This window comes from Spermophilus citellus (assembly GCF_964194105.1).
Source record: "Spermophilus citellus genome assembly, chromosome: 4".
In the NCBI taxonomy this organism is placed as follows: domain Eukaryota; kingdom Metazoa; phylum Chordata; class Mammalia; order Rodentia; family Sciuridae; genus Spermophilus; species Spermophilus citellus.
Window position 1 is genome coordinate 99,336,512 of NC_138185.1, and position 14,930 is coordinate 99,351,441.

Consider the following 14,930-nt stretch of genomic DNA (forward strand, 5'->3'; position numbering starts at 1 on the left):
AAATCTTATCATGACAGTCTCAAATGCATCTAACCATTGTCAATGCAGATATGACTCTTTTTATGTGTTTACTGCACACTTCAAGTTCTCTTCCATAAAAATCCTTAGAATCTCCTCATACTCTCCAAACTCTCCTCTCATCTATATTTATAAGTCTGTTCTTTACCCTCAAATCGACACTAGGTAATTTTCAGAAAAATTTTCAGCAAACACATTCTTGAAATCTTAGTACTAGAGTTCACTAAGTTACATGAAAATGATAACTAATTAAAACATTATGCAGTTAATACTATTTACCTAAGAAGCTGCTGTATGAGCTGAACCAGAGGCAAACATTGTTTGCCAGAAGATTCATAGATCCCTGTGTTAATAAGGTCTTTGTCCAACGGAGTCCTACTTCTATGGAATGTTGAGGCATTTGCTTCCTGTTCATCAATTTCTTTTTCCTTCTGTGCTTCTTTTTTGGCTTCAATATCCTGTAACTCATGAAACAGAAATTAGTGACCAATGATCTCATTAGTAGGCATGAAGGAATGCTAGGCTGATCCCTGACTCCACTGTCCAGCTATCCCAGCCTCTGTGAGGAAATGCACACATTTGGTGACACTGGCACACACACCTCATCAGAAATCCCATTCGGTTGCTCAGTTCTGTAAAATTTGCTCAGTTTAAGTAAAATCTCCTAGAATTCCCGTACATGCTGGTTCAAATATAAATGATAAAGCCACTCAGGGAAACTATAAACACAGGCTCACCCTAGGACCCAGCAAAATTCACTCCAAAGTTTTTAACCAAGGGGAAAACATATGTTCACTAAAGAACTTGTACTAGCATGATTACAGAGGCTTTACATAATCAAAAACCAAAAACAATCAAATGTCCTTCAATAGAAGAATGAATAAGCCAACAGTAATGGAATATTTTTCAATAATAAAAACAAACACCAATACATGCAATGATATGGATGGATTTGAGGCAAAACAAAGAAGACGCAGAAGAGGAAAGAATCTACTATATGATTCTATTTCCTACTATACGATTCTATTTATGTGACATTCAGAACAGGCAGAATTCATCTAAACTAAGGGGCAGGGAGTGTCCTAACTGAAAGTGTAAATGGGCAAAGATCTTTCTGAGTGATGGAAATGATCTATGTGATGAAGGAGTAGCTGTCAATTTCACTAAAACAGACCCAAGTGGGAGCACTTTTTCACACTTAAATAATGGTTTATTTATTTTCAATTAGAAGAAAGATATGAATTTTATGTTAAGAAAATACTTAAATGTGACTAAAAATTTTGTGTTTCACTTCCTCCAACAATTCTGCAATAGGTCATGATTTCTATACTTGTGAGTATAGTAGTGCCAACCCCAGCTCACTACCAGGTAAAACTGCCCTGTTAGCTACCATGCATTCCAAGAGCTGTACCTGGATTTCTGCAGTAATTGCTGCATTTAAGGCTGACTCTAATCCTCCATCAGCCATCAAGCTTCCCACAAGCAGATCAATCATGAATCGACGACCTGGACTTATATTCACTTCATTGCCTGAAACTAAAAAAGGAAATTGTTTTTTCTGCCACTTTAAGTAAAATCCCCTTCTAAAACCCTATCTGAACTCCCCTAACCCTCCCTATTCCTCACCCAAGCCCACGCCTTGCCCAGGCACACCTGCACAGGGCAGGAGAGCAGAGAGCGCCCGGGCCCGCTCCTCAGCTGTGGGCAGTAGCACAGACCAGCCACTCTGCAGCACAGCCTGGGCAGCTGACTGCACGGTGCTCAGCACACCCGCACTGCTTGCCAGGGTCACCACAGTCTGCTTCAGGCTGTTCAAAAGGACACTGCCCAGACCTAAACCAAGGAATTCCGGATCAACCTGGTGACTAATGGCAGCATGCAACTGAAAGGAGAAAAACAATTTTTACTTAGAATGCTTAAAAGGAAACAGATTTCAAAATCTTATTATATACCAAATAAAACTCAATCTAAAGTATTATTTAAATAAACAAAATTAACTTTTCAATATAGGCTGGGTATCCCTTAGCCAAAACGCTTAGGACCTGAAGTATTTTGGACCTGGGTGTTTTCAATTGTAGAATATTTACATATTTACATGAGATGTATTGAGGATGGGACCTCAATCTAAATATAAAAATTGAAAATTAGGTTTCATATGTATCTTATACACATAATCTGAAAGTAATTTTTACAATATTTTTAATGTTTATGCATAAAACAAAGTTTGCACACAATGAAGTTTCCACTTATGGCATCATGTTGACACTCAAAAAATTTCAAATTTTGGTGTATACTGGACTTTGAATTTTCAGTTTTGGGATAGTCAACCTTAATATGGTTTGTTTGTTTTTTAAGTTTATGAGAAAATTGCACATTTTCCCCTTTAGACTTTTTTTTTTTAAGAGAGAGAGAATTTTTTTTTTTTTTTTTTTGGTAGATGGACACAAAACAATGCCTTTATTTTTTTATGTGGTGCTGAGAACCGAACCTAGGTCCCGCCTGTGCTAGGCAAGCACTCTACTGCTGAGCCACAATCCCAGCCCCTATTTAATATGTATTTTTATAAACTGAACTTAAAAAGATTTTGCCCACGACCTAATATAATGGAACAGAACACCTGATAATTAGAACTCTGAAGGTAGAAAGGGTGAGTTTAGGTTTAATGCATCCTTACCAATGAAGGAAGGAAGATAAGTTAATTTTTGTAGACTTGTTTTTTTAAGCTTTAACCATTTTCACTATGAAGAAGTGAAGGCACTGATGTGAGGCATTTCACAAGAATAAATTTTTTAACACAGCTATGCATATATATATATAGAAAAACTCAAAAAAATCAGCAGAGAATAAACAAATAAACTAACAAAACTCAGATAACCTAAAAACCAAATCCTATTAAATTATCTTAAGAGAGGTTGAAATAAATATATTTTTTTCAGACTTTCTGCCTCATATATCCTGATGAAAAAAATTATGAATCTCAGCAAAACAGAAATGAGTAGAATCTAGTGGGGAGGGAATGCAAGCAAAAAATGAGAAAATAAATTGGTTATTTAAAAAAAAAGACTACATATCTGTGTAATTATAGCCTCCTAAAAGTGATAATCAGAGGGAAGTTAAAAAATAAATATAGCATTTAACCAATCCTAAGAAGTATCTTTTTTTTTTTTTTTTAAGTTTGAACATCTGTAAAATCAGAATGTGTCTTGCAAATTGCAATTGGAAACAATTCTTTCAGAGGCACAAAAAACTAACACTGTGCCTTGGACCTAATATAATGGAACAGAACACCTGATAATCAGACTCTGAAGGTAGAAAGGGTGAGTTTAGGTTTAATGCATCCTTACCAATGAAGGAAGGAAGGTAAGTTGATTTTTGTAGCTTTTTTTTTTAAGCTTTAAGCATTTTCACTATGAAGAAGTGAAGGCACTGCTGTAGGGAATTGAGCTTACTGCACAGAGCTTCCACAGTCCAGAGGAGAGATGGCTAGCACTAGTCTCTCAGCTAGGAACCTACTCTCTCTCTCAACCACCTTCTACCTCACCAGTCATTTCTCCATCTACAACAACAGTAAATTCAAGACTATCCCCCACCAACAAATGCCAAGAAGTTCATGGTAGCAGAAATAACACAATCCATACACACTCTTACCTGCATGCAAAGACTGACTTCCAGGATAAACATAAAATGACCAGATCAAATTTTAACATTACTCCATCATAATTACTTCTAAAATGCTTTAAAAGTTTCATGAGCAGTTCACCTAGAGAGCTAAAACCAGTGCTCTTCAATATGCACAAACGTTCTTATGAATTCCTGAGATATTTATAAAAGAAGCAGAGGCACCTGAAGTCGTAGAAGATTCAATGTTGCAACAGCCATGCACTCTTTTTCTTGTGGTGGAGGCCAGTCAGAAGTTCCATCCATCCCTTCACTCACTTGCCGCAGCAGGAGATCCAGCTGCTCAAAAGTCATAGAGCAGATGTCCACCACAAAGGGAACGCGGAGGCCAATGGACCATTCAGAACATGATGACCAGGCAAAGCTCTATGAAAGAGACAAAAGAACTTAAGATGAATCTACAAATTCAGCTACTGGTCTGTCCTATAGTAAAGATTTACCACTGTACATATAAAGATGCCTTAAATGGGGGCCGGGGCTGTAGCTCAGTGGCAGAGTACTTGCCTAGCATGTGTGAGGCTCTGGATTCAAATCTCAGCACCACATAAAAATAAATAAATAAAGGTCTTGTGCCCATCTATAACTAAAAATGTTTTTAAATTATAATCTACTCATCTAACTGCCAAATGGATTTGTCCTCTCATTGTTGGTTAGCTCACATATTATCAGTTTCCAATTTCCTCTCCCATTTCACTAACCCTATCTCATTTTGCCATATCAAAAAAAAAAAAAAGGTTTCTAAAAATCTTTTCACTCTCAAAGTTAGTAGTATACACTAGTAGATGGCAATGAGGCCCTCAATCCCCTTAAAAATGGTACAACAGTAGCTCTAAGAAGATAATGAAATATTAGGTACATAAATACTACCCTCCTAGTGAGAGAGAAAACAAATAATTGTCAAAGATCTAGAAGAACTGAGTAATCCCACCAATACTATCAATGAACTGGATCTAACTGACATTTATAGAGCATTTCACCCCACAAAAACAAAATACATACACTTCTTAAGCAAATACAGAATTTATCCTGAGACATAAAACAAATTTTAAAAAATTTAAGAACTAAAATCATATAGTTTATTCAACCAAACCAGAATTGAACTAGAAATTGATAATAAAATGATAATATGATAAGCTCCAAACACTTTAAAATTAAAACACACAGAGCCAATTTGTCAAAAAACAATTATCAAGAGAAATTAGAACTAGAATGGCAATGTGTAAATCAATGGAAGTGTAAATGATGTGATTCAGCAATCTGTATATGGGGTAAAAATGGGAGTTCATAACCCACTTGAATCAAACTGTGAAATATGATATATCAAGAACTATGTAATGTTTTGAACGACCAACAATAAAAAAAGAAAAAAAAATGAAATGAACAAATATAAAAACATATCAAAATTTGTAGGTGCAGTTAAAGCACTATGTAGAGGAAAATGCTTATATGGTACAAAATAAGAAGGGCCTAAAATCTATAATCTAGGATTCCATTTTAAGTTACAAAAAAAAAAAAAGAAGAAGAAGAAGAAGTGGTGAACCCAATACAAGCTAATGTGAAAAACAAAAAGAGCAGAAAACAATGAAATTAACCGCCCCCCCCCAAAAAAAAAGGTGGGGGGAGTGAATGGATGAAACTACAAAAATAGAAAAGATCAACAAAATTAAAAAACCTTAAAAACTGACAAAGAGAAAAGATACAAATTACTAGTATCAGAAATTTAAAAAGAGAAAGAGATATCACTGCAGACCCTGCAGACTTCAAAAGGTTAGTAAAAAAAAAAAAAAAATACAAAGGAAAACTTTTTGTACTAAAATTGGACAACCTAAATGAAATGGAACAATTCCTGAGTGCCACAAACCATGAAAATCACCCAAGAACAAATATCTAATCAGGTATTGTGCTTGCACACCTGTAATCCCAGTGACTAAGGAGGTTGAGGCAGGAAATTTGCAAGTTCAAGGCCAACCTCAATTTAGTGAGACCCTATATCAAAACAGAAAATAAAAGGACTGGTGGTAGAGCATCCTTGGGTTCAATTCCCAGTACCTCAAAAATAAATGAATGAATGAATAAATAAACGATTTACTTCCTTTAAAAATAATGAGTAGGCTGGGTTTGTGGCTCAGCGCTTGCCTAGCACATACGAGGCCCTAGGTTCAATCCTCAGCACCACATAAAAATAAATAAATAAAATAAAGGTATTGTGTCCAACTACAACTAAAAAATAAATATTAAAAACATAACAATAATAATGAGCAAGTGAGGTCTATCCCAGTTATACAAGGATGGTTAATACTTGAAAATTAGTATATTCTACTATATAAACAGATTAAAAGAGAGAAAACTATTATTTGAGAAGAAAAGGCATTTGGCAAATTTCAATGTCCATTCATGATTTTTGAAAACTTCCAAAAAACAAAATAGGAATTAAAGGAAACTGCTTTAATCTGATAAGGCATCCATCAAAAAAGAAAAGAAAAAGAAAAAGAAAGGAAAGGAAAGGAAGCGTGAGCCACACCACAGTTAACCTCATAGCTAACAGTGAAAGCCTGAATACTTTTCTTCTATGATCAGAAGTAAGACAAGGATGCCCACTCTTGTCTCTCCTATTTACCATCACATAGAATTTCTGGCCAGTGCAACAATGTCAGGAAAAGATATAAAAAGCATAGACTGAAAGAAAGAAAACTGTTTCTATATGGAGACAGCATAATTATCTGAGAAAAAAAAATCCAAGGAAACTACAGTAAAGCTCACAGAACTAATTTGTGGCTTCGTATATTTGCAGAACATTAGGACCATGCAAAAAGTTATCAATGGTATTTCCATACACTAGCAATGAACAACTGGAAAACAAAATTGTACAAAATACCAAACCAAACTATATACTCAGTACCTGGGCAGGCCCACAGGCAATTCCAACTATGTGCTTGGTATCCAGTCCTGGCAGTGCAGCAGGTTCCGGCTTGGTCACACGCAAGGTGTCAAAGTGCTGGCACTGGTCATTGCTCCCCCAGCTATGCACTTCACTGTCTTCTGTCAGAGCAAGGCAATGGGTGGAGCCTGCAGCCACATCAATCACCTTCTTCCCTATGAGGAAAGAGGGAGACAGTTGCAGCTTCAAACCTGTAGCTTCTGGTGCAAAAAAGATATCTGAACCCAGCTATTGAGATCAGAAGACACTTATAATTAACTTCTTCAGGATAATTTCTTTCGTTTTTAACATTTTTTAAATATTTATTTATTTTACTTGTACACAATATCTTTGTTTTATTTATTTATTTTTTATGTGGTGCTGAGGATCAAACCCAGGGCCTCGCATACTGGGCAAGTGCTCTACCGATGAGCCACAACCCCAGCCCCAAGATAATTTCTTAGTATTAATCATAATTCATTTGCTTTGAGGATGTTATAAAAGCTTTGGGGACTGGAGTTGTAGCTCAGTGGTAGAGCGCTTGCTTAACACATGGGAGGCAATGGGTTTAATCCTGAGCACCACATAAAAATAAATAAATAAAATAAAGGTATTGTGTCCATCTACAACTAAAAATATATATTCCTTTAAAAAAAAAAAAACATAGCTTCTGTTATTTTTTTCGGCTTTAAATTTTTGGGATCCCTAGCCTACAAAGAAACTAATGCTAGGGTATGAAAAGGATCTATTGATTTTTTTTTCTCCTTACTCAGATTTTCATTAAGAAAGAGACTACTGTGTTTTTGTTTTGTTTTGTTTTGTTTTGTTTTTTAATGATATGAAGTAATTTACTGAGGACTCCAGTGAACAAATTTAGAATGAAAATTCAAAACTTCACATCCTTAATTTTATGAGATTCATATTAAATATAGTATAAAGACTGCTTCGGTAATTAATTAGGAAGATCACAGGACTGAGTTTGATCCCTTGTCCCTCTGCATTGTTCAAGAATTTTGGTGGATTAGAGAATATACTTAAGAGTGTCACTTCACAGGAAGCTTTTATGAAAACTACTTCTGTGGCCTCTTTTCATCCAACTCTTGTAAGAGACTTCTTGATGGGAAGAATTTGGCTTTTAAACACTCCCTGGATACCAAACATTCTCACAAATTCTGACAGGTAATTACATAAGTGCAACAAGTGTATCTTTAGTTAATCATTAGATCACATTCTCCAATTCCTTGTGTAACTATGCAAAGCACACTGTTCAATGGGGAAGTATTCTTAAAAGGATATCTATTTTTCCCTCAAAGTCATAAGATATAAATATTTTAAAACATTTTTGCTATTTAAATACTGTTAAAGGATATTTTTCTTTGTGAGTAAATCTAACATGACCAAAACAAGAAGGGCTTCTGAGAAATGTCAACATATATTTCAGCTGAGAAACTACTACAGTAAGAACGATTCCATCTAAAGAGACCACCACAAGTTAACATCAAAAAAAAAAAACAAGTTTTACCAACAATAATTTAAATACTCTCATAGTAAATTATTTCTCTATCTAATAAATGTACTGAGAAATATATTTTACTAGTAGGGGAATATAAACAAGAAGCAAAGGAAATTCCAATATAGTTCCCTAATATACAATGAATTATATTACTCTACAACGTATCTCAGAACCTTGAAAAATAATAAATACCTTATGAACACGTAAGACTCCTAATGATCAACATATTAAGATGCTTTACAATAAAACTAATGAAGAAAAAAGAACTAGCAAGTCTAATGTCCAACTTTCAAACTCCCTAAATAAGGAAGCAAAAACATAAAAAAAGAATGAATGAATTAGTGCAGGGATCTATCAAACTCCAGTCCTCCAGCAAATGCAGCCTATGGCCTCTTTTTGTGAATAAACTTGGGTGGAAACAGGCCCAATAACTTAAAATACCTAAAATCTGGCCCTTTAAGAAAAAGGTTGCTCACCCCTTAACTCGAGCAAATACTACAGGACCCACCTGATGATCCACCACTCACTGAACTCCCCCCTTTTCCATGTTACTTGTCAACTCACCACTACTGCACCAACTCTCCATTACTATGGAGATTGCCTACCGCCACTAAGGCAAATGGTGTAGAAGTTTTCCCCTTTTAAAAAATCCTTTCTAAAATCCAATCACCATGGTTTCCATAGACATCCACTTCCTCCAGCATACAATCTCTTGTAAGAGTGGCTTAGTAGCACTCAAGAGTCTTCCTACAGGGGCTGGAGTTGTAGCTCAGCAGGAGAAGGCTTGCCTAGCACGCGTGAGGCACTGGGTTTGATTCTCAGCACCAGATATAAGTAAGTAAATAAAATAAAGCTCTATCAAGAGCTAAAAAATATTTTTAAAAAAAGGAGCCTTCTGGGCTGGAGTTGTGGCTCAGTGGTAGAGTGCTTGCCTAGCAGGTGTGAGGCACTGGGTTTGATTCTCAGCACCACATAAAAATAAATAAATAGTAATGCAAAAATAAATAAATAAATTTAAAAAAAAACTAATTCTAAAAAAATTATATTGGGTACCATATATGTATACAAACACAATTTTTGTGAATTAAAGGATTCCTAGAAAGAGAAAAAAAATAAAAATAAAAATAAATATAAATAAATAAAGGTATTGTGTTCATCGACAATAAAAAAAAAAAAAAGTCTTCCTACAGATGTTTCCATCCTTTCTGCCCACATTGGCAGATCACTGAAGAGATACCTGCTCTCATACTTATGCATCTGGGCTCCCACCTATTCCCTCTAACTCCAATGCACACTGGACATCTGTGCAACAAAGCATGCAAGATATATGCATCAATAACAAGTTAAATCAGACCACCTGAGGTACATCCAAGCCAACCTCCCACTGTGGCCCCACAACACAACATGTATCCATGGTCTCAGCGGAATCTATAGTTAAGAACATCTGACTTTGCCAAGACAGAAGTCACCCTCACTAAATTCATTGCACTGACAAAGGGGTGCTTACCAAAAAACAAAAAACAAAAACCTCTCCAATATTAGCAAAACTGAGTGGGTTTCAAATTGAATTTGGGAAAACAAGTCTATAATTTAATGTATACAAATCACTTTTCAATTACTACCTACGCTTATCAAGATATTAGTAAAAGTTTCTAATGATAGTCCATTCATGGAATGTCAGGTTAATAAATCTAAAAAGACTTTAAAAGATTATCAAGAAAACTTCCTCAAAGAGTTTTAGAAGTATATATCTGTACTTACCTTGCAGGCCTTCCAACAGTTTGGGATAACGAACATGTTCCTCTGTTCCATGTCCAAGTCTCTGATTGTCACCCTTCCCCCAGGAATAAACTTGGCCATCTTTTGTCAAAGCAATTGAAAACTGACTTCCACAGCGGACTTTGACAACATCCAAGTCTTGAAGCTTTTCAATCAGCTTTGGTGTTTTGCAGCCATCACTACCACCTCTGCCCAATTTCCCATAATCACCATCTCCCCAAGACCATACTTGCCCTAGAAAATACAAATGTATTTAGGTTAAAATAACTGTACATTTCTATGGAAGTTTTTCAATGACTGAAAATAACATAGCACACACAAATCTAGATCAACAATGTATGTAGTTAATATTAACCTGGAGTTTACTGATCAAATGAAATCTAATTTTTACTTCACGTTAATATAGAAGAAAACTTTTAAAAAGGAAAGCTGGGCTGCTTTATTTAATTAAATAAAAAACAAAGTCCTGACACTTACTAGTTTGATACTACTTCAACAAAATGCTGAACACAGAACAAAAGCTCCATTGTTTGCAGAAAACACTGGAACTGAGGCCCACAGCACTCTGCTACAGTTCACTGACCACTGTACAGTGTATCTGCATGCTTCTGTTCCCACCACACTGACCACAGTTCAATTGTTGCATTATATTTGTTTCTAACTGCATTTGTCAGTACAAATATTATATAATTTGATTAAACATTACTACAGGGCTAAAATATAATTGCAAAAAAAGTGAATTTCTTTAATTATGAAAAATAAACTGAATACTTTGCAAAACCTCAACACAGTGAATTGATAAAAACAAAACAAAAAAAAGGCTTTTTTATTAAATCAGGCAGAGGTAAAAGAGAAGAAAATCAGAAGGAAGAAATCAGAAAGAAAATATCAGATTGCTCTATTTCAAATAAACTATACCTAAGATCAACAAATATTTTCTGAAATATTGGTAAGCATTTTTAGCCTTTATGGATGGTAGTCTTTGTCACAATGACCCAATTGTGCCATTGTCACAGGAAAGCAGTTGCAGGCAACACATAAGCGATCTGATTTGGCTATGTTCCAAAATAACTCTATTTGCAAAAACAGGCCAACCCTTGATCTAAACTGAAAACAGCAGATGGTAAACTATTAGATGGCCATGAAAGAAACTCAGCAGATGTACACACAAAGATCACAGAGTACATACACTTTTATACACATTGGCTAAAATTCTGCTGTTTATGCAGCCCACCTGGCAATTCCCCACTTTCACCAATGTTTTTTTGGTGAAGCCATCCTCAGACCAGACCGCACAGGGCAGAATGCCTCTACTGTACTAGTCTCTCAAAATATGGTGTAGACCAGGACATTTCCTTAAAAGATTTGCATTAAAGAAATATCAGAGTGAGATAGATAAATCCACAAGTCCTATTCATGGCAATTTATTCAACATCAACATTATAATCATAAAGTTTTCTTAACACAGCAATTTTACACAAAGAATACAAAGGACAATATCCTAACATAGCTACGTAAGAAAATATTTCCTAGCTACACATGGTGGCCCAAGCCTGTAGTTTCAAATATGTAGGAAGCTGAGGCAGGAAAACTGCTTGAGCCCAGAAGTGCAAGGCCAGTCTGGGCAACATACCTAAAACCTATTTCAAATAAATAAATAAATATTTCCTGGTCAGAAGTTTTGTAAAGTATTACTCACTCAACAATGGACATTTAAAAACAACAATGAAATATCAAATCAAAAGCATCATGCCAGAAAGAACCTTTCAGATGACAGATGAGATCATCCTTCTCTAGGACTTACAGTAGCAAAAGTAAGATGATTGCACTGTTGTTCCATCAACAGTAGTAGGACCTATGTGGATATGAAATTGCCTAAAATAATCTTTGCTCATTCACCAAAGAAATTCCCAGAAGTCAATTCTCAATGGGTGGTTCCAACTCTGTAGGAAAGAGCAGGCTGAGAGATTCCCCAGCTGATTCTAACAGACATATTCCCCAATGATAATTGAAGACAGACTTATATAATATTGACAGACAGATACAAATCTTAAAAAACAAAGTGATTCAAAACATCAAACCTGATAAATAGCCAGTCACAGTGGCTCAGGAGGCTGACGCAGGAGGATTGAGAGTTCAAAGCCAGCCTCAGCAACTTAGCAAGGCCCTAAGCAACTCAGTGAGACCTGTCTCTAAATAAAATATTTTAAAAGGGCTGAGGATGTGGCTCAGTGGTTAAGCACCCTTGGGTTCAATCCCTGGTACCAAAAAATAGAAAACGAATACACTCTAACAAGCACAAAAGAATAATTAAAAACAAGGAAACAATGTGGTATCAGACTATACAATACACAAAGACTGAGCAGGATTTGCCACAAGGAATCAAGCATGGGTGCACATTAGAGAATATATTAACAGACACAATTAAGAAAATCAATTATTCCACTTAATTCTGATTCTTAGTTAAAAATTAAAATACTCAAGGAAGAACAAGTGGCCCCTAATGAACTGGCTGGCTTTGGATAAGCCAAAGTCCTAGAACTTCATGGGCTTCTTCACTGAGGCCACTGAGACCCACACCCATCTAAAGGTAAACAGGGCAAAACAGCTTTGTGAGGGTCACTCTACTCCAAATGTCCCTCCTCTGGGCAAGTAGCCATCAGCATTCTTGAGAATCTGCCAAGGGTAATACGAGCTCTACCTACCATTCTCAGTCACAGCCAGGGTTTGAGCATCCCCACTCCCACATGCAACATCAATGACCTTCAGTCCTTTAAGTCCAGCTACCAGCATTGGAATGGCCTCGTCTTCACTGGAACCTTCAAACAGATGTAAATGTGTTAATTAAGTCCTCTCAGATGAAGCAACCTTCTACCACTTGCTCATGTTCTCACAAAGGAGACATACCATGGCCCAGCCGGCCGTAGTTCCCACGACCCCAGGTGTACAACTCCCCCTCAGCAGTGATGGCCGCACTGTAAGTACTTCCACAAGCGATATGCACCACATGTTTCCCAGCCTGCTTTCCAGAGAAAGCAGAGATCACCTTAGGCTCCTCCAGAGGCCTGTGGGGAGGAACAGAACAAATATGAATTCCCTTCTAAGCACTTTTTAGTGTTAGCAAAGGAAGCTCACTATCAAGAACAGACTAGGGGCCAGGTTTGTGGCTCAGTGGTAGAGCGCTCGCCTAGCATGCGTGAGGCACTGGGTTCGATCCCTGGCACAGCATAAAAATAAAAACAAATAAAATAAAGATTTTAAAAAATAAAAAAAAAAAGAATAGACTATCGGCCAAAATGTTGAAGTATAAGTGTTCAGAAATTCTGCTGACCCCATGCAGAAGACAATGACTCAATAATAAATCTACTACTCCTGGACAAATAAGTGAATATATTTAATTTTAAAATAAACTTAAATTTTGTATATTTCTAAGAAAAGAATAGACTATCGGGTGGGTTTGCAGCTCAGGGGTAGAGCACTTGCCTAGCATGTCTGAGGCACTGAGTTCAATTCTCAACACCACACATAAATAAATACAATAAAGGTCCATCGCCAGCTAAAAATACTAAAAAAAAAGAAAAAGAAAAAAAATAGAACAGATTATCAAGCTAGGAACAGTAGCGCACACCTATGAGCCTATAATCCCAGTAGCTCAAGTGACTGAGGCAGAAGGATCTTGAGTTCAAAGCCAGCCTCAGCAAAAGTAAGGTGCTAAGCAACTCAGTGAGAACCTGTCTCTAAATAAAATACAAAATAAGACTGGGAATGTGGCTCAGTGGTCAAGAGCCTGAGTTCAATCCCTGGTATGCCATCCCCCGCAAAAAAAAAAAAATAGACTATCTCAAAAATTTAAAAATTTTAAACTTTTAAAAAAAAAAGAATAGACTATCACAGATCTTACAAATAACTAAGTAGAGAGAATTCAAACATTACATTGCCAACACTCTTACTAAACTGGAACACAACACAAACTAAGGTATCCAGTAGAATATCAAAAACAGTGTCTATTAGTCTTTTACAGCCAGGTGCAGTGGGACACACTTGTAATCCCAGCTACTCAGGAGGCGGAGGCAGCAGGATCACAAGTTTGAAGACAGCCTCAGCAACTGAGCAAGACTCCGTCTCAAAATAAAATAAAAAGGGCTGAGGATGTACCTCAGTGGTAGAACACTTGCCTAGCATGTATGAAGTGCTAAATTCAATCCCCAGTACCACAGAATAAATAAACAGATAAGGCTTGTACAATAAAATCCATGGAAGCTTTATTTACAACGTCTCAAACCATAGTCCTTCATCAGCAACAGATCATAATCAAAACAACACACCCAAGAACATGGCTGGATTTTAAAACATTGTGCTAAACTGGGCATGGTGGTGCACACCTGTAATCCCAGTAGCTTGGGAGGTTGAGGCAAGAGGATCAAGAGTTCAAAGTCAGGCTCAGCAAAAGTGAGGCGCTAATCAACTCAGTGAGACCCTGTCTCTAAATAAAATACAAAATAGGTCTCAGAATATGGCTCAATGGTCGAATGTCCCTGAGTTCAATCCCTAGTATCCCCACTCCTGCCCCTCAAAAATAAAAACACTATGCTAACTTAAAGAAGCCAAAATCAGGGGCTGGGATGTAGCTCAGTTGGTAGAGTGCTTGCCTCATACGCACAAGGCCCTGGGTTCACTCCTCAGCACCACAAAAAAAAAGCAGCAGCCAAAATCAAAATCTTACACACTGTTAATACTTGAAGAAACAAAATAATAATAACAAAGGGAAAATCAGAGGTTGCCAGGAGCTGGAGATGAGAAGCAAGGATCTGCAAAGAGTACAAAGAAAGCCTCAGAACCAACAAAAACACACTGTATTTTGACTCTGGTGGTTCCCCAACTGCTTGCATTGGACAACCCATTCAATCATATCTTTCAAACTGATTCATCTGATTGTATGTAAACCTCAAAAAGGTGGCTGAGATTTATATATATTTGTTAAATACATGTAGACAGAATGAAGCCAGCAGGGTTCACTCCACACTA

The 14,930-nt window shown here is 36.5% G+C and overlaps 1 protein-coding gene across 8 annotated transcripts in view; it reads right to left on the reverse strand.

Annotated features, from left to right (window-relative positions):
- HERC2 (HECT and RLD domain containing E3 ubiquitin protein ligase 2) overlaps window positions 1-14,930 on the reverse strand; it is a 211,364-nt gene that overhangs the window by 136,668 nt on the left and 59,766 nt on the right. For 7 of the 8 annotated variants that reach the window (XM_081290553.1, XM_081290551.1, XM_081290552.1 and 4 more), the window contains 8 exons: window positions 12,813-12,970; window positions 12,611-12,724; window positions 9,888-10,139; window positions 6,596-6,789; window positions 3,862-4,062; window positions 1,672-1,900; window positions 1,430-1,554; window positions 298-476 (listed from right to left, as the gene is read on the reverse strand). In XM_081290553.1, coding sequence (XP_081146679.1) covers window positions 298-476; window positions 1,430-1,554; window positions 1,672-1,900; window positions 3,862-4,062; window positions 6,596-6,789; window positions 9,888-10,139; window positions 12,611-12,724; window positions 12,813-12,970 — 1,452 coding nt within the window. The remainder of the gene's footprint in view (window positions 1-297; window positions 477-1,429; window positions 1,555-1,671; window positions 1,901-3,861; window positions 4,063-6,595; window positions 6,790-9,887; window positions 10,140-12,610; window positions 12,725-12,812; window positions 12,971-14,930) is intronic. The other variant, XM_081290549.1, reaches the window with a different exon arrangement.